The 21,207-nt window shown below is 39.2% G+C and overlaps 1 protein-coding gene across 1 annotated transcript; it reads left to right on the top strand.

The window, feature by feature from the left end:
- The first annotated feature begins 18,878 nt into the window (after positions 1–18,878).
- Positions 18,879–21,090, top strand: s100b (S100 calcium binding protein, beta (neural)). The gene is made up of 3 exons (XM_085263852.1): positions 18,879–19,032; positions 19,898–20,054; positions 20,218–21,090. Exons 2-3 carry the CDS (start codon positions 19,917–19,919, stop codon positions 20,362–20,364), a joined length of 285 nt encoding a protein of 94 aa, XP_085119978.1. The 5' UTR covers positions 18,879–19,032; positions 19,898–19,916; the 3' UTR covers positions 20,365–21,090.
- The last annotated feature ends 117 nt before the right edge of the window (positions 21,091–21,207 follow it).

Genomic DNA, 21,207 nt, shown 5'->3' with positions numbered 1-21,207 from the left:
TCACACCTGAAGGTCTTTCACTGCAGCTGACTGAATATCCAAAATCAACCCACCATTATTCGCTCAGCATGGAGAGTTCACAACAACTAATCAGAGGTAAATTAGTCTTTACCTCATCCACCTGGGTACTGGTGGCTTTGTCTAACAGGTGTCCCCACTTAGCCTCACTTCCACTAATATGAGTCATAAAAATGAACTCCGCTGTGTATTTGTGCTGTTGTTGCCTTTTGGAGCTAATTTAATGACTAAAATTACAGCTTGCTGTATGGTACAGAGGATCCAAGTTGTTTGTGCTGCACTTTCACTGAGTGAAATTCTATTAACCTTGTTTTGTAGCTAATTAGACAATATGCATGAGGTTTTGGTTTCAGCTAAAAATTCAGGTGTTTCGTTTGTGTTTTTCATGTGAGTTAACTTAAGGTGATGCAGAAGTTGACTTTGAATGTGAAAACTGGTAGTTTACATGAAGATATCTAGTTAGCACAATGTTAACTCATCTGCTGTTTTCCAGCCAGTAGAAGCAATCCTGTAGCTGCTACATATGGACTAGAATTTTTTTAATAACAGTTTATTCAAGTAGTTTATTCAAATGTTACGGCTGTATCTCTAACTCTGACTTTGACGTAAAACATTTGCCATATTTGAATAGTAAGTGACTGAAAGAAAACCGGACCAGGCCAAAATGTGTCTGCTATCTTGAAATTGGTGCAATAGACCTCAAGGTGATGTATAGTTTGCACACAGTCAGAAAAATTACTACAAAGAGAAAAATGGCTATGGTTAGACTTAAAGTGTCTTTAATATGGATGGTGCTTGTTATAACAACATTTTTCAGATCAGATGTAGAACCTGGATGTAAAGCTGACTTGTTTTTGTGAAATGTCATTTTGTAGCTACAGAGTGTTGCAGAGACATGAAGGAAAAATCATTTCCTCTGCGCTCCAGGCGACCTTCACAAATCACCTGAGTGGCTTGATTGCAGCCATAACTCAGCGTAATGCCAGCACTGTAACGCTCGCAGCAGCCCTGACCCTCACAAAACATTTTCCTCCCGGCCTTATCTGTGTTTATGACACTTTGCCCGCCGCTGTGTGAACAACAAAATGAGCCAGATGGGACTGACTGAGGATCTGTCCAGATTACCACGCCACCTCAACACAGCGGCAGCCAGAAAACTGGATCGGCACGGACAGGATGGCTTTCCATGAAGAGCTGGACAAACCTCAGCGTGCAACAAGCTGTCTCTATAGCTTATTATAGACACACAATGATACACGTTTGATACACAATGTGTTTGTTTGATACACAGTGTGTCTATTCCATCAGTTTTTGTAGTTTATTTAAATCATCTCTGGGTGTTTTTGCTACTACAAATCCATCAGTGCATGTCATGTTAAAGCTTTAATCCTCCTATCAGCAATTTATCAACAAAATGTTCACAAGAAAGACATTTTCATGAGGACGTATGATGAATGACTGTCTTCTAGCACCACCTTAAGGCCACAACTTTTACCTGTTCTACCGTCACAAGTTTCTTCACTTCCAATTTCATAGCCAGAGATCCATAAAACAGCCACAAAATAAAAACAGACAAATGCACACCAAGAAGCTAACAACAGCCAGGGAAAATTATACGTGACTGATGGTGCACAATGACCTCCACAAGAATCCAAAAACTCCACAAAAAAAGATTACTAACAAACCTCAAATGTGTATAATGATCCTTCAGCAACGCAAAATGACTCCACAAAGGGCCAAACTAATGATAGCTTGCTACAAAATGATCCCTAAATGATGCAAAATAACCACGAAAACCTAGCAATCACGCTTAACATTTACAAAAAAGACACATAATGACCACAAAGAGATGCAAAACAATTACAGAGGAATAAAAAAGCCATGAAAAGACCCGAAAACACACAGTGGCACAAGCAAATCCCCAAAGGGCATAAAATAACTCAAAAAGATACAACAAAGGGATAAAGAACAACAACAAACGCGACACTAAAGAACAAAAACAGACCGAAAATGATCCGGAAGAATTACAAAAAGAAAGATGACAACCACAAAGAGAAGATTATGCCAAAATTATCAAAAAATTATGCAAACACACCACAAAGAGAAAAACAAATCCATCACAAAAGCCACAAAAAGCTAAAAAAAAATCTCAAGAAAACCCCCCAAAAATGATGGCAAAGATTTACAATGTGAAAGAACAGATACAAAATCACTTCAAAGGATCAGACTGATGCTAAAATGAAAGAAAAAGAAACCAGAATTACATCAAAAAGATGGAAAAGATTCACAGTCTGCAAAGATATCAAAAGGTAACATAAAAACATACCACAAGAAGCAACTGTAAAAAAAATGTTACACCACAGTTACAAAAAAATCCACACAAAAAGACTGAGACAAAAATAAAACTAGCCACAAAAAGCTGCAAAACAACCGCTGAAAGACCCTTAATGGTAGAAAATGATTACAGCAAGTTATCAAATAATCACAAAGAATGAAACAGTCAACCCAGAGAAATAGAAAACAATTGCCAAAAGGAGACACAATCAATCCCAAAGACACAAAATGACCACAAAAAGTGCAAAACAACAGCCATATATTCTAAAATAAAACTTTTAATGAACATAAAAAAGACGTAAAACAGTCACATGGAGATGGAGAAAAGATGCCGAGTCCCGACAAACAAAAATAAAATAAAAGAATACCAGGGGCACAAAAAACAAACCCAAGAAAGAGTAACTAAGTAAAAGTAACATTTATTAAAAAGCACGTTTTAAGACAGGAATCTGTTACAAAGTGCTTTACAGGAATAATATAAAAACATAAAGACACAAAACAATCTGAAATGAATTTAAAATGGAAAAAAGAGACGTAGCCACAAACAACCACAAAACACAGAAGAAAATAAAAAGTAAAACTGCTTTTAAAAAACTGTAAATTGTCAGGAAACATCGCTGAACTGATGCAAAAAAGCCACATAGTGCAGAGTTTACTGTGGAAAAAGTGAAGTGAAAACATTAGGGGTTTTTTTTTAACTTCCTTACTTATTTACTCATTTATTTATTTTTAGGAAAAACTTTCAACATAAAGTCATCTAAAGTGTGGGGAAAACTACATGCAGCTGACAGACTGAGAGCTGACTGCCTGCTGCTTGGATTGCTCGTCAAAGAAACTGATGTTTGTGGCTCACACTGCCCTCCAGAGGTGACAACCAGGAATTACAGCCTTTACTTTAAGTTTGTACTAGAGTAAAAGATGTCATTTACGGAGCATTATAATCAGGCGTTTGAGCTCAGATGTCAGAGGCTGTCTGCTGTAAACATATCAGATCCCAGAAAGTAAAAACTAATTTAAAAACTACAAATAACTGATATCCTTCAGGGAAAAACTTAAACCTTTAGCTTAATTGTGTGTTAATCCCACGTTCTGGTTGGCTGCCAGGCTGTGACTCAGCGGCCTGATGAAGCCCAATGGGAGGTGCTGACCATAGACTCCTCAGCTTTTTACACAACACCGTCTCCTGGGAGGAAAAATGCTACTAAACACTGGAGAGAGACAGAGAGAAAGAGGCTGATCTGCTGAGGGTTTGCTCTCATTCTATAGACCAGACACTGGGATAAAAACAGTGTCAGCAGCCGAAGAATGCATTACAGTATCTGACATACTTTCACCTGGTCGTGCACATGTGTAAATCATCACAGGGACACGCTGAGGACGTTTAACACCTTCCTTCCTGGATTTAATGTCTTAGATCATAAATCAATGTAGAATAAAACATATAAAACTACCAAATGATGGATTATATGGACACGCATATGACTGAATAAAGGCTAATTCTTTGCTTTAACTCTAGTGGGCGAGGATCCGTATATGAGAACCTACATGGACATCTAACTTGGTCTCCCCATGCCTCACTGTGATGTTGTAGATTTAAGGTCATAAAACTGATTAGTAGTTTTTATAATACTTAAATTACATATACTGCATATATAAAGTTGTAAAATGATTTAGCAGAGGCAGGGACGAGTAGACAAGAGACAAACTATTTGCAAGGAGTTTAAAGGATGTTAAAGATGGAGCTGCCAGGCAGAAGGAAAAGAGGAAGATTCATGAATGTAATGAAGGAGGACATGGAGAAGACAAGAGGAAGGAAATTAAATTTTTTTCCAAAGTTTAATAATAAAATTTTATTTTATTAGTGTTGAATTATATATTTTTTATATCTAATTTACAAAACCTTTGTTTGGCCCTCATTTAACTCCATACAAGTCAAGATAAGTATTAACAACATTTGTCCCAGACTGCTTTTACAGACTGTTGTTAAAAGAAGAGGGGATGCTACACATGACCTGTCATTACATTTAATATGAGCTAATATTAGTTTTAAAACAGCACATTGTCTCAGTTTAAAAATGGTAGTTTTCAGATTTTCTTGTGAATAAAATATGAATTTGTGAGATCTAAATATTTTTTCATTCAATTTTTTTTTAAATTTACACAAGGGTTGTAAATAAAAGCAATGACATCAACACTGTGGCTTGAAAAACTATGATTCTGTTAGTAGCCTATTACTAATAGAGAGGATTATTGATTATTGATACAGTTTCTACATGATACAGTTGACTTGTCGAGTTCCACCTTCTTGTGGATTATTAATGATATTGTATGTAAAGCTAGAAGAGTGAACAATAGCTGATCTTGCTCAGTAGTTGTTCCCAAGACATGACTGGAAAGGTAATCATTGTTCAGCAAGTGAACCACACTCATGCTCAGCTGCTTCTCCTCAAACACAAAGACAGACTTAGCATCTGAATGATGCACAGCCACCACAGGACAACCCCAAAGTCTGACACCTTATATATTAGTTTACTTACTAGCACCTTTGGACTAACCAAAAACACCAGACAAGGCTTGAGAAGTTGGCTGTTGTTGGTGCACGACTACTGGGACACGCTATGAAGAAGCTTCTTGGATGAGATGTGAAACTTCATCAGCAAATTTAAAGAAGGCCAGTCGCTTTCTTTCCAAGCTAATGAACCTACTTTGACTTCGAGTACTGTGAATCTGCATAGATGTAACCTTCTACTCCCTGAAATAACTGAGCCCAAGTATTTCAGAAAAATATCCAAAAAAATATGGGATGAAAACAGGCTAGCATTTTGATTTTCTTGATCTAAAGTATGAGTCAAAACCACAGATTGCTCAACATTATGACTTGGTATGTCTCAGGAGGACGTCTCACTCTGACAGCAAAAGGCAGACAGATTTAAAAAAAAAATGAAGACAGAGAGAGACATGATTGATGGTGCTGCCTCGCCAGACCCTGTGAGTCCGGTTTCCAGCATGTTTGGCCGATTCTCGGCTAGCTTCTTTGCACAGAGTTTCAGTGTTTGAAGCGAACAATGAAACAGTCTGTCGACGTCCGCGTGAGGAGTGTATTTATCATCAAACAAAGACACGGTTTATCATGTAATAAACGGCTCTGTTCTCCATTACTGGAAACACAAAGAGTGAAGGGAGGTCAGAGGTCAGATCGGGCGCTGGAGGAAGTCATCTGGGGAATTCAGCACATTGTAGAGATGACTGCCTCATAATATCATCTGCACAAATCACACCTGTTTTTTCATGGTGATTACAAACGCCTGTGTGAAGGTTTGTTTTACAGCTAAACGGAGAAAAATGTGACTCGGCCTACTCCATCCAGTGACCTTGAATACTACGCCGTAATCTCACAGGACTATTCAGACAATCCATTAAAAGTGTGAACTGAAGGATGTTACATCTTTTATTTTGTTGCTTTCCTTTACAATTTCTGAATCTTGTTTTCTTTAAATTGAGGAAATATTCTTGTAGGAGCAATTTTTTGGTTTGAATTCAAGGACCACCCTTTAATAGTTAATCCTGACTCTAAAGCAAGAGCTCCAGATGTGATTGACCATGTGCTCTAATGTAGAAGGATTCTAACTTTGGTTGAACAGACAAAAGCCCCCATTACACATGGCTGCAGCCACAGAAATGGACTGCTGGAGACCCTCCACCTGTGGTGCATGTGTAGTTGTTGCTACATCAGCTACATGGAAGTCCGTACTTGAAAACTGTATTGAATGCAGAAGTGCTTGACTGACTTACAGGGGGCACAAAACAATGTTTGTACTTAGGCAGTGTAGCCCACACAAGCAGAAACTACAAGATGTTAGTGTAGCCCACACAAGCAGAAACTACAAGATGTTAGTTAGTTAAATACTAGCACTTATTATTTAATTATCTATGCAATCATTTTGTGGATAGTTTACCAGTCTGCTTATTTTTATACTAGAGCCATCGGAGCTAACTGGCCTCATGGATCCAGGTAAAAATGTAACTTTTTCCAGCATTAACCACCAAAATCACTGTGCAAGTTTTGATTTAATGCAGGTAAACTACCTGTTTAGGGATCAAATACATCTTTGAAGAACTGCTGCTGGCTTTGAACCAAAAGTGAGATATTAAAAAGGTTATTTCACACTTTAATCCACATAACCAGAAACAAGAGATTTTTATTTTAATTTAATCCTGGCTAAAACAAAATACCAACAGTCAAAACTATCCTTTTGTCAAGCAACTGTCAAAAACATACATTTCTGTAGTAGATAGTAATTTAATTTCTTATCTATTACTTTTGGCCATTGGTGAGGTCTTCAGGAGAAAAGCTTCAAAACTTAAAATATAACTAAATGAGAGTTAATCTAGAACATTACCTGACCTGCGGCAGGTTAGCTCTATAGCACACGTTACCATAGCAATATACCCCAGTAAGAAGGAACACATCTTGATAGTACTCAAAACCTTGGTTGACCTTGAATTGACCTGGACAGGATAAGATGAAACCCTGCTTTGCTTTACAGGTATGAGAAGCTTTCATAGTTAGGTGTTGTAATTTGTCTGGTTTGCCTGACCTTTGGTTCCTTGTAGCGCCAACAATCTGTTGTTGCTGGGAGGTCATTGTAGGAGCGTAACCTTAGAAATGGTTACCCATTGTTTGGAGCTGTTGGCCTAAATGGCAGAACACAAAACTACTATCAGTTACACATCTAATGTTCTGGACTGTTTTGCACTTCTGACATATCTTCATATAAAGATGTGTAGGTGTGGTGCAAGTTTTGTTGACACTATAAGCTTTCTGTTTTAAGCTTGCTATCCAAGTGCTATCCAACTAATCATGCTTGGTTGGATGCAGCTAAGCCATTTTTGCAGAGATCATTGCTGGAATATAATGAAATTATGACCTTGATATGAAGATATGGGACAAGCCTGTTGGTACCATAAGCTTTGTGGTTTTCACTTGTAGTCTGAGTGCTATGGACCAATCACTGTTGGTTGCATGCAAGAAATCAAGTAATGTTCAAGAACACAATTATTAACAGAAGATTTATATATTTGTTACGTCCCAACGATGAAGGTCGAGGGGTGTGTGTGGGGACTGGTGACAAATAGGTCCAGAATGAAAGGAAAACAGACAGAGGTTTTTAGTAAATAAAATAGTTTTTATTATAGAAAATCTTAACGTAAAGAGCTAGCAACGCCGTTTTACCAACAACGCTACAAAAAAAGAAAAAAGGTCACAACAACAAAGAACCCAACAACCTAACAAAAAAACTCCACACCATGAAGAGGCACTTCCGGGGGCTCTTACTGGGCTATACTCCCCACTGCTTCCACAACTACACACCATAGGATCTCTTCCGACACCTAAGACACAATCTGTAGACACCAGAGAAAACCACCCTCCCACATCCAGTTCATCCCCAGCTTATATGACCTCAGAGAGGTGACTGCTGACTGGGCCCAGGTGGTAAATGAGGCCAATGAACAGCAGCTGTGTCCTGGGGAGAGAGAAGAGTGAGAGAGAGGTCGTGTCCAAATTCATGGGCTGCATCCTCCTGAGGCCGCATTTGTAGACCGATTACGTCACAGCGACGCACCGAAGGCTGTCCAAATTCGTAGACTCCTCCGAATGCAGCTGACAAATGCGTCCTCCTTTTCCCCGAATTTGAAGGATGGGTCGGGTGTGTCCTTCGTGGCCCACCATATCCCAGAATTCATAGCGCGGCCCAGCCAAACTCCAGTTTCCAACAATGGCGACCGCTACTAAGTTTTAAAATTACTCATCCTAATCTTTCTGCGTCACAAAATAAACTTTTAACATATTTTCAGGCGAGAAAGTAGCTGTGTAAACATCAAATATCTGATAGGTTTATCAAGATATCACATATTTGCAAAAGTGCGTCGACGTTTTCGGAGACGTCTGCTACCCACCAGCTCGATAGCTAGCCGGGAGCTCGAGGGTTACTGATGCGGCCGAGAACGGCACAACTCCCGGCACATCATTTTCAGATCACAGCGGAGTTTCGCTGCTCGGGTTAAACGTAATATATAAGTCACTTAGACAACCTAAAAATGTTATTGTTGGGCTTTTTTCAGTGTTTTGTTTGTTTGTGAGTAAATCGGTTTGGCTGAGATTAAAATTATTAGATTAGATTAGATAAAATAAAACTTTATTAATTCCCCAGGTGGGTTCCTTCTTGGTTTTTACACAGCTGACTAAATGTCAAACAGAAAACTGATTAAACAGAAGTATGAGACGGTCGAGAATTACTCGTTACTTGAAAAAAGTAATCGGATTACAGTATTACTGCCCATCTCTGCTCAAGAAGCAATCCCACAGTTTAACCTGGAGGCCAAGACTAGTTGCACGTGATGGGACTTAAACGCCAGTGTCCTGTTATATTTTAGATAGCAAGAAGCAGACGGCTGAGTTCATTAAACTCCACCGAGACAGCGGCGACGCTAATCAGAAGGCTAGACCGTCCAATTTCACGGCCGTTTACTTCCGGCCTACCCGACCTTCTGAGGACCCGGCCCACGTAGACCACGAAGGCCGGGTCCTCAGGAGGATGCAGCCCATGAATTTGGACACGACCAGAGACAGAGGGGTGGAGCAAGAGAAGAGGAGGCGGAGAGAGACCACACCCCGATCTGTGGGCAATTATGGCTCAAGAGTTGGGAGTTCGCCTTGTAATCGTGGTGGTCAGATGTGTAAAGCGCTTTGGGGTCCTTAGGGACTAGAAAGGCACTATACAAATACAGGCCATTTACCATTTACCCCCACAAGGGCAATTTCAAAAAGAGGCCCTGCTAGGGCCGTAACAATATTGCTGAGCAAAAGAGATGTTTTTAGCAAACAGCTTCTCTCAAGAGCAGTGTTGGTCAAGTTACTTGAAAAAAGTAATCAGTAACTAATTACTGATTACTTCCCTAAAAAAGTAATCCCGTTACTTTACTGATTACTTATTTTCAAAAGTAATTAATTACTTAGTTACTTAGTTACTTTTTATAAACACAATTTACAACCTGAATAGGTGATAAAGCGATAGATCTTTCAGCCCAATTCTACTTTTTCTACATAATCCATCATACAAAAAGTAATCAAATGGAAAAGTCTCTTTTTAAAACTTGTTTTATTAGTTTTAATCTTTTAACTTTATGCATCAAGCAAAATTTTAATTATACGCAATATTCTCTGACTTGAATAAATTAGTTTAACATTTAAACCTATTTTCTACACATTCCCGCACATAAAATTAAATATTTTTTGTGTTTACACTCAGTCTTTCAAATAGATGCAAGTAAAACACAGCAGAAAATAAAGTCAAAGACTCAGCGGTCCTGTTGCTCTATTTTCACCTGTAAAGCAGGAGTGGGGTAGGCGGAGGTTTACCCTGGTGCAGGTGTGCCGCAGCGGTCAGTGAAAGAATCCGCGAGTTTCTCTGTGAGTTTCCCATTACGTGGTAGCACACTCGGTGCTTGCTTGGAAGTTTAGGGGTTTTTTTCGCTGTAAAAAGAAGTTTTCTTCCCACGCACAACAGACGCTAATGTTTTTGTCACTTTTTATGGAATCAAACTTAAAGTAAGGTCAGTACTTCCACGCTTTAAATGCTGCATGCTCATACTCTCTCCCGCACTCTATATATTATCCATTGTTGATCTGCACACAGCTGTTGTCACGAACGGCGCACTCGCTTACGTCACTGTCATGAGACACTCTCGCAAAAAAATCACGGTTTTAGTAACGCAGTAACGCAGCATTCCTACGGGAAAGTAACAGTAATCTAATTACCGTTTTTGCAATAGTAATCCCTTACTTTACTCGTTACTTGAAAAAAGTAATCGGATTACAGTAACGCGTTACAAGTAACGCGTTACTGCCCATCTCTGCTCAAGAAGCAATCCCACAGTTTAACCTGGAGGCCAAGACTAGTTGCACGTGATGGGACTTAAACCCTCAACCACCAGATCCAAACGCAGACGCCTAGACAACTTGGAGTCATTTAGAGGTTTTAGATTTCTAGTCTAGATGACTGAACTGATCTTTTAACTAATTACTATAAAAATATGTTGCAGCAGGAATATGCACCACAAGGCAAGGTTTTCAGTACTAAAAGGTTGGTTACCTTCATCCAGTATAATCGCCATAGTAATGTGTGCTGCAGACCTAACCTACTCAAGACTATGGTTTGCTGTTGAACCTTTTGCTCTCATAGTGTACTATGTGTAACCTCTTTGTGTATTTCTAATATTATAGTTTTATGCTGCAAACACACATGTTCATATTTGTAACTGCTCAGACACCATCAGCACCACCTCTGTGATCTGAACACAGTCATAGCTAGATTGGGAGACCACGGGTAACTTGCAGTCACAAGTGCAATGGTGGGAAAATTAATCTACTTCAATGCATGTCCTTCTGTGGGCCAGTTAGCGCACACGGTTAGAGCATGGTACTGATCATGCCAAGGTCACGTGGTCAACCCCCATACTGGCAACAACTTCACTACCTTAGCTGTAAGGTAGTTAAGTTAGCATTAAATTAATGACAAGTAGTTTCTTATCTGCTTAGAATAAAAATGATAGTGTTTATATTTCTAACACTGCAACTCTGTGGACAGTTTTCCCTGCACTGCAAACATTTACTGTATGTTATTGAAACAATCACCATTTTAATAAGAATTAGCTTTTGACACAGAACACTGACCAATAATCGATTATTGACTGCGTTGTAAATCTGAAAAATGTCTGTCACAGCTGGATCTTGGAGAAAATGTGAATACTTGAATGAATATGAGGCTGAAATAACTTTAAGAATCTAAAACTTTACTAAAAATATTTTTAAACGAGTTTTTATATGCAGCTTCAGATTCCCTTACCCTGACATTGGCAATCAGGACAGGTGGTCACATGAAGGTGGTTATCAAATCAATAAGTTAACCCAGGGTTTCCCAATGTACCTTTGAGCACAATCACAGCAGCTGATTTTGCAAAGTAAGATAACAGTATAATATTAGACAATGTAAAATGGTTATATACAGGGTATATAGCCAAAACAGCGGTGCGAGTGGAGAGGAAAAGCACTGTATTGATGTATGACAGCCTTAAAAGTGTCGAGAAGGAAGATACCAACAAGATCTGTTGTGGAAATGAGATCTGGATGAACTGGATGAGACACCATGTGATGGTATTAAAATATATAATGTTTTCCAGCATTACACTAAGCACTTCACACTGAGTAGTCTCGAACACAAACGCTTCTCACTTTGTGGTAAAAGAAATGATCGTGATATGAAGACATGTAGGTATAGGATAAGGGAATTTGACAACAATTTTATTAATGAGGAAAAGAACTGGATTGTCATTCAAATGGTTCAGTTGCAGCAGGAGGAGAGGAGTCAGAGAGAAACTCAATTTATTGAAGAGAACCTCCAAGCACTAGCAAGCAAGGTAAGTTCGCAATATTGTGTTAGCCTGATAAGTGACTCACAGCCGGTTTTTTGGTAACTTAGGTAGTCTGAGTTACCAAAAAAGTCTGAGAAATCATGTTTGTCCTTGTAGAAATTTATATGGGTCAATTTAGAAACCAGCAATTGCTTCAGCCTGATGCTCAGCTCGACGTCCTTCCAGCTGCACTTGTTCTTGACTGCCTCCCTATTTTCCTTAATAGTAAAGTAGATCAATTTAAATACCTTGCATCAACTATCTAAAACAACTTGTAGAAGAGACAAGAGGAAGAGCTGAAGGTGACGGAGTTGAAGAGATGGAAAAGATCAGAAATTCTTCACAGTGTTCGGAAGACATGGCAGGGAAAAGCAGAGTGAGCACAACAGCTACAGCTAACTTAAGCCATCATCAATATGGTTAATTCCATGCTAACTTAACTGCTTTATCACTAAGGCAGTTAAGTTATTGCCAGTATTTGAGGTGAACCCATGAACTTAGTCTTTTGGACACCATTTACTAACCATCTGACCTAACTGACCTGAAAACCTGCAGAGCGCACAGCCAATTACTTCGAAGGAAAGAGTCAAAACTTATCATGTAGAGAAATACAATGCTCAAGCATTGTATTTCTCTACATGATAAGTAACGTTACAGTTAAGCAAGTGGGTTGCAGACACCGTCATAAGTTAATTTTAACTTAAGGTAATTAAGTTAGTGTTAACCCAACTACCTTATTGCCAGTATGGGAGTTGATCCCATGACCTTGGTCTTTTAGCACCATGCTCTAACCACCTGAGCTAACTGGCCTAGTGACACACAGAAAAAATCCAGATTTAGATAAGCTTTATTGTGTCTTTGCAATGTTTTTGTGAGTGTATGCGTGAGGTCTCAGGTAACTCTCTTATCTTAAATGACAGGAAATCTGAAATCTTTGTGTTTGACTGTAATATCCCTCGTGGCCAACTCCGTGACGCCTTTGGTTCCTTTGCCAGTTTCCTTACCGACACTGTTAGTGACCTGGGTGTGTTACTGGACAGCTCTTTTAAATTCGACAAACCAGTGTCTACTGTTGTCAAATCTTGCTTTGATCAATTGCGTCTTATTTGCAAGGCCAGACATTATTTCCCGCACAGGGACCTGGAAAAGCTTATCCACACCTTCGTGACATCTAGGTTGGATTATTGCAACTCCGTTTACTTTGGTCTTAACTCTACTCTTCTCTACCAGTTAATGCTTGTTAGTTAGTTAGTTTAATGCTTGTTGCTACTTTTGTTCTATTCTTAACCTCTTTTAATTATTTTTAAATTTTTCTTGACTCTTTTGTCTTTTACACATAATGTTCTATTATGCTTTTATATGTATTTCTGTTGTTTCTGTGTTTTTAATGCCATTAACCTGCTAGCATGTTTGGTACTTTGCCATGGCCTTCATCTTTCTCTTTTACTTATCTGACCCTCTCCTATGTTAAGCACTTTGGTATACCACTGGTTTTTAAATGTGCTATATAAATAAAGTTTGTTGTTGTTGTTGTTGTTTATTAATCCCAGAAAAAGGGCAAGTTGTTCACCACTACTCCCACACAACATGTCAAGGCCGAGTTCATCAACAATGAGGTTGCAGAATAAATAAAAACAAAGTAAAATAAAACATAGAATAACAAAGATAAATGTCTAAAAATGAACAACCACAGAAAGATTAAGCTAACTGAGCTTATACCTGAAAGGATACCTGTTTGCCATAAAAAGAAAAAAAAGAAAAAAAAACACATTTAAAAAAATATTAAGTAAGAGTATATTAGATAAGTATACATGTTACAGCACAGTCAAACATATGGTTTTACATCTAACCCAACATTTCTGGGATGAATTTTAATGAAAAGCTTGCATACACAAACAAGTTGTTTCAAACAAACTATTGATTCAGCCATCCTGATAGGCTGAAGCAGATTGTTCAAAAGTTTGGGTGCTGAAGTTGGCATTGTTTGGACATGGGCAGAGGAATATTGGATACGGAGCAGTCAGTCAGCGGAAAAAAGCAGAAGAACCATACAGCGGTGGTCAAGTACCATCAGGAGAGCAAAGAAGCAGCAGACCCACCAATAACAAGACAAACATAAGGACATAACAGCAGGCAAGACAGCAGCTCCTCAGGGAGGAATTGTCACAAAAATTTAGTGGGCACCAGTGGAGTGTAACTACAACGGTAACCCCCAATGGACACACTACCATGACAGCAAAGCCCAAGGGGAAAAAGGATGCTGTTTTCAATTGCAGGTGATCAGATACGTGCCCTCACTACAAAGTAATCATTGTAAATGCCATGAGCCTAACCAAGCTGAACATCTTTATGTTAAAGGAAAGCAACTAATGCAACCATGGAAGGACTCGAACCCTTAATCTTCTGAGCCGAAGTCAGACGCCTTGGGCCACGTGGCCACACACAGAGACAGCTACAAGTAGCCCTGAACCTGTGCACTGTATACTTAAGCTACTGGTGCCTTTCAAGCCAATTAAATAACAAAAAAGTCTTCATGCATTCTCAGTCATCCTGGTAAGGAAATCCCAGAAAGCTGATGCAGTTCATGTAAACACAATGTTTCGTCACTGATGCAAATAACTTCTTCAGTCTTAGCTGACTGCAGGTTTCCTTAACCTTATAAACAGTACATTGGCATAATGGCCAAAACTAGTACCACTGACAGACAATGGGCTGTGACTTGAGTTTCATTATCCTTAAAATGCAAAATGGCACTACCATTGGTCAATGGTTATAAGTAGCATTCACAAAGAGTGGCTGCACTCTATGGAACGCCAGGACTGCCATAATGAGAATCTGCGAATGCAACATGTGGAACACGGAGAGTGGAATATGTAAACAAACCGGTTAACGTAACCCCCTCGGTGCACTACTGATGGGTGAGGCTGACAGATAAAATTATTTCATGATGAGAGCCAGGCGCCAGGACTGCCAAAATGAAATAAATAAATATATCATTAAATAATTAATTAAATGTGTCAATAATTAATTAATTACATGTGTCAATAATTAATTAAAATGTGAAATACATAAATAATTAATAAATTTGTCAATAATTAATTAATTACATGTGTCAATAATTAATTAAAATGTGAAATACATAAATAATTAATTAAATGTGTCAATAATTAATTAATTACATGTGTCATAACTATTTATTTAATTAATTAATTCCAATTTTAATTAATTATTGCCACATGGTGTATTTAATTAATTCATGGTGTATTTAATTAATTCATTATGGCAGTCCTGGCGTTCCATAGCACTCACAGCATTGTAAGATGGTGAAAGACATACCCTTTTTCCTTAAATCCCCACTCAAACCAGCATTCAGCCATGTCCAGGATGTGCACATCCTCATCACTGAAAGAGTACATTTGACTAGTTTTCTACAACTGCAATGAAAAAATATGCAAGAGTCAAGATTCAAATGCTAACTTTATTGTCATATGTAGGCTCTGGACAAAGTTGCTGCTACTGTAAGCTTTCTGGTTTCTGCTTAGGAATCAAAAGCCAAAGTGCTAGTGATTGCTGATACTGACCGGTCATGTTTGGTTGCATGCAAATAAAGAATCTGCCGAGAGATCCAAGTCAATCTCAAAACCAATGGGCATTACTCGAGAACTATTTAGATTTGTGTTGTTTTATTTGTAAACCTTAATCGAACGGTGGAGGTCAAGTTATGCTCTGGAGAGGAGAAGATGTTGGGGCTGCAAACTGAGCAGGAGTGGTAAGGTAGTCAAACTAATAAGACTAATAAAATAAGACTTGATAAGATAACTATGTTATCATTAAGGCAATTATGTTATCTCTGACAGCCTTAATCATAAGTGGCCAGTATGTGGCCCATGCCCATTACATTGGCATTAGTAGCACCAGGCTCTAACCTTCTGAATTATGCAGCCCAAACATGCAGTGAGAAAAACAGATTTTTTTCTAATTTGACCAAATATGGAAGATGCCAGAATCACCAGGTCATTTTGAAACACTTGAGCACCACAAAGGGCGTCATGGTTGACTGTAAAGTCCCCTCGCCAGACACCTTCTCCATTAAGCCATATGCTCATACAGTTCAGCTGCACCTTATTTATAATGGGGCATAGTCCTACCTGACAACATCCAAAATCAATCTGCCATTCCTTGCTCAGCATAGACAGTTTCCCCTTCAAAAACACACTGTATGCGAGGTTTTGTTTTTTTTTGTTTTTTGTTTTATGTTTTAGCTGAACCACCTGGAAAGTGGTGGGTTTGTCTAGCGTTTGTCCCCACTTGAACTGAAGTCATCATTAAAAAGCAGATTAGTTTTTGGTTATTTTACTTGTAAAGAAAACAGAAATCTCAACCTTGAATATAGCTAACGGCTTCCCAACCCCAGCAGCCTCTGCTTAGAGACAAACTGATCCGTATGCCTGTGTGAACAGAATCACTAAGGGACATAAACCATCAGACTTTTGAGCTGAAGTCAAACGCCCTGTCCATTAGGCCACATGGAGATACTCTAAGCTGTGGTATTAAACCTTATTTATTACCAGGCAAAGTCCCACCTGGCTGAACATCCAAAATCAATGCACTGAAAGTGTAGATGCTGACTAATTATTTGTTTTCTGTACACCCCTGAAATGTTTGTTTATAGCATTTAGGGGTAAAATGTTGGCACCGAGACTTCAGCGTCAACTTCAGCTTATTTGGCTGGAGCAGATGTGCTGTTTGTGAGCCCTCATTGGGCTGCAGAGGGCACACGTCTGGCCAACTTAAGCAGTGAAAAGAGCGTCTTCATTAACATGCACAGCCAGCCGCTTCCTGTGAAACAGGCCTTTGTCACCCAGCAGATGCCCAAACACAGCGAAAAGAGGCAGAAAGAAGAACATAGATGGATGCTATACGAGCCATTATGAACAGAGAGAGGGCCACAGAGGGAGAGGTTTGGCACTTTGTCTGTTTATCTCAGTTAATCTTAATTAGTCCTGAGGTGTTTGGTAAATAAATTTCAGTTTTACGCTCCTCGGTTTAACCAACATGGCATATTAATAACTCAAATAAATTTTTGTGTGTTTAATCATTTAACCACATATAAACGCCAGGACTGGACCAGGTCACAGAGATGTCATCTGCTGGTTTCTGGCATTTTCAGGGTTGTACAGTTGAGGCTAGCCACCGCCATGCTGTTTTGTTTGGAGCCAGAGTTGCCATGTTTAGAAGATAGAGTGCTACATTATCAGCTAACTCTAGCAAGTGTAGCTTGTTAAGTAATTAACAAATTAGTGCTAAGCGATGGGCTGCTTTCACTCAAAACTGATGCACAAACTTCTTGGATGTACACTTAACCGCACAATACCACATGTTCTTCCTTCTCACTAGGGCGATCGTGGCTCAAGAGTTGGAAGTTCGTCTTGTAATCAGAAGGTTGCCGGTTCGAGTCCCAGCTTGGACAGTCTCGGTCATTGTGTCCTACTGGTGATGGCCAGAGGGGCCGATGGTGCGATATGGCAGCCTCGCTTCTGTCAGTCTGCCCCTGGGCAGCTGTGGCCACAACTGTAGCTGCCTCCACCAGTGTGTGAGAGTGAATGAATAGTGGAATTGTACAGCGCTTTGAGGTTCTCGAAAAGCACTATATAAATGCAATCCATTATTATTAGCCAGTATGAGGTTTGGACCTTGGAGTTAACCAGCTGAGCTAACCGGCTGCCGTGTACAAACCTTGAAGCAGTTTTATTCTCCACCAAACAATATTCAGTGACTGAGTTTCATGACAAGTTTATGAGAGGTGAATTAATTCTTATTACTTATTCATTTGAATTCTGTCAAGGCTTAAAGTTGACTGTTGAGCCATAACAGTGGGTGTAGCTGCTAGCTGTCAGCCAGTCTTCATGTCAGCTAATTAGAGTCACTGAAACTCTCCACCACATCTGTGCTGGTGGTGAAATCATTATCTGACAATCCCAAAATGTTGATTCTGTTCATCTGGATGTAGCATTTTCTGTGGGAGAAACGTTCCTTCGCCATTTGACTTCTTTAGTCAACTAAAGACGTCACTTGGATGAAAAGGCTACGTCCAGATGAACAGAAACAACTTTTTGGGATTTAGTTACCTGGATGATTGAGAATGCATCATGATATCTGACAATGAATATGCAAAACCTAAGTATAATGCCTGTTGCATTAAATATGACACAGGCTTTGCAACTATCCATTTTATAGCCAGCATAGGAGTTGAACCTATGACGTCGGTGTTATTAACACCACACTATAGTCCTGGGATAATGCCAAGGTCACAGGGAAAAGGCAATACATTTGGCATCTTTAATCAGGTGGGAATACTTTATAAATATGCATTGATGTTTACAGATGACACTGCAATCTGTAGTCAAAGGGTCGAAGCAGGTCGAAGTGATCTTGGACAGGTGGAGGTATGCTCTGAAGAGAAGATCAATAAAAAGTTTAATCATGTAAAGGGAAAGCCGAAAGGAGCAGAGGTAGTGCACATGGATGAGTTTAAATACCTCAACCATCCAAAACAACAGCAGGTTAGAGTGGGTGGCGACAGGCGTCAGCGATGATTTGAGACAGAAGGTTTGCAGCGAGAGTGAAAGGCAAAGTTTACAAGATGGTAGTGAGACCAGCTAAGATGCATGGCTATGAGATAGTGGCACTGGAAAAAAAACAGGAAATGTTAATATTTAATTGGAAGTGACCAGGATGGACAAGATTAGAAATGAGTACATCAGAGGGACAGCTCAGGTGGAGCAGTTTGGACACAAAGTTAGAGAGGCAAGGCTGCGATGGTTTGGACATGTTAGAGGAGGGATGGATGTACTGGACAAAGGAAGTTGAAGGTAAAGTATGAAAAAAAGAGGAAGACTTCAGACAAGGAGGACATACAGAAGGGCAGTGTGGAGATTACTGAGTGACGACATCAGAAGTCATGAAAATAGGCCACGAAATTAATCTGCTCTCTTATTTTAAAGTTTGCAGAGTCAGTGCTGGTTCCTGCAGGGCTGCAGTGGAGTGAGGAGAGGTGGACACTTGGGATTGGTCAGCACTTTGAATGACAGGTTAACTGACCTCAGACCTGCACCTCCTCACACCCCCACCCACATACTGGTCCAGTATAAAGACTGCAGCCCATCCTCAGCCTCTGCTCTCTGGACTTCTGCCTGCACTCGCACAACAGTAAGTCTTTGTTTTTTGTATTTTATGTCGCAGCAAAGAGACAAAAGCTATTTCTAGTAAGTTTCATGACTTTTTTCAAGGACTTGTTAAACACAAAAAGAAAATCTAAAATTAAGAAGGATTCGTTACCGTATCAATACTGCCCGGCATTTAAGGCTAAAGCGGGGCATTTTTTGCTCTGTAATGCTGGTAAAACGAATTAATTTAAGTCTCTCTGTTAATTATGGAGTCCGATTTTTTTATATCTGCAAAGGAAAATCATCAGCACGTGAGTAAAAAAAGTTTTGTTAACTGCGGTTAAGTGCTTAAAATGAAGGCAAGTTGACTTCTTTTTGATTCGTCAAGACATTTCACCCCTCCACAATCCTAAAATGAAGTTCATCTGCCTTCATTTCAAGCACTTAAGCTACCATGAACCTGCACAACTGAGGACCTGCACAGGCTTTAACTGTGGTCCATTTACTCAAGCATAATGGCCACCTTTCTTTGCCAAATGGTCAGAAAAAAAAGATGTCAAATAAAGTCATACAGAGCCAATCCTTGTACTTTCCACATGTTAATAAATGTGGTCCACTCCCAAATTCTAGAAATGCTAAAAAGAACAACCCTTGGTATTATGTGGATTAGTGTTATTTAAGTACTTTTACTTGTGTTTTTTTCAGGAATCATAAATCAATACTTTTAAGTTCATCAGAATATAATTTATATAATATATAAGAAAATAATTCAGCGACTTCATATTTATATATTATATATATTTAAAAATATATATAATTTCAAAAAAATATATAAAAGTGATTTAACTTTCTTTGAATCTCCCAAAATGGTCTTAAGATTAACGCTTTTATTTACTTTACTTTTCAAGGTTTAACAGACAGGTGACGATGACTGACCTGGAGACCTCGATGGCCACCATCCTCGCTGTGTTTCAGAAGTATTCGGAGAGAGAAGGAGACAAACATAAACTGAAGAAGAGCGAGCTGAAGGACCTGCTTCATGACGAGCTCCCAGATCTGATGGCGGTGAGATGGGAAATTTGTAATAATATATATATATATATATATATATATATATATATATATATATATATATATATATTGAGATTTAAAAGCATATGACATAAACTGTTAAGCACCAGTTTGGAGTTTTGTTGTCCCGAGCTGAACCCGTCCTCCCTCCCTGCAGCATGTGAATGACCAGGCTGCGCTGGACAGCCTGATGGACAGCCTGGACACCGACGGCGACGCCGAGTGCAACTTTCAGGAGTTCATGACATTCATCTCCGTAGTTACCGTCTGTTGCCACGAGTTTTTCAAGGACGAGCACGAATAAGGAGGTGGCAGCGGGCGGGAAGACAAAGGGGAGCCACAGTACATTATAAAGAAGCAGAAGCCTAGCAACGCACAAACTGTCGATGCCCTCACAGCAGCGCAGGGTGGAGGAAACACAATCCAGCCACCAGCCACCATTACGTGGCTGGTGGCTGGTAAAAAGCTCCAGTCTAGTGTCTGAAATCAGCCTCGTTTGTGTTTTCATTTCTAGATGGCATGTAAAGTCTTCAAAATGGCGGCAAAGATTGGTACAAAAGGAGGAACTAAAGTAGCTCAAGCAGAACAAATCTTAAAAGTGTTTCACTATATGTTTGGCCACCAAAGCCAACCATTTATCAATCAATACATGTTACACCTTTATTCCCGTACTCTTTATCATTTCCCATCACTTTGTATAAGTAAAGGCTTTGTATATGTTACAGGTTTTGGAGAATGGCTGCTACATTTGGCTGCTGTTCTAGCAGTGAAATTATAAAAGTTGTTTATATACTACATCATGGACTGCTAAATCAATCTTACAGCCACAAACCGTCAGTTTGGGACTTTGCATGTAAAACCCTGAATGACCATATCAAGTTAACCGCTTTAGGAGTCAAATAACTAACTAAAGAGCCCCCTTTAGGCAGTTATTTGACTAAATGAAATATTGACTATCAAATATTGAAAGCAACGTTAAGGTTTGATGTCATATAATAAATTAACTAACTGGCTAGTAAAAGTTTCAAAATGACTTGTGGGTCCTTTGTTAAATTGATCATTAGGGGCATTAAATAAGTAACAGTATTTGGTTGCTTTAGTCGTAGTATAAGTAGTATGTCAGACAAATGATGACAAACACAAAGTT

Source organism: Mchenga conophoros, linkage group LG23 (genome assembly GCF_057382185.1).
Source record: "Mchenga conophoros isolate Kocher_MC1m ecotype Shallow Benthic linkage group LG23, M_conophoros_male_GT1.1, whole genome shotgun sequence".
NCBI lineage: Eukaryota > Metazoa > Chordata > Actinopteri > Cichliformes > Cichlidae > Mchenga > Mchenga conophoros.
Note: the sequence above shows the minus strand (reverse complement) of the source record. Positions and strands in the feature narration are given on the sequence as shown.

What these genes read in the sequence shown, in the direction of transcription:
- s100b (XM_085263852.1), top strand. Translation starts at nt 19,917, where the DNA reads ATGACTGACCTGGAGACCTCGATGGCCACCATCCTCGCTGTGTTTCAG. An exon ending in AGCTCCCAGATCTGATGGCG is followed by an intron (nt 20,055 to 20,217) that starts GTGAGATGGGAA and finishes CCCTCCCTGCAG; the next exon opens with CATGTGAATGACCAGGCTGC.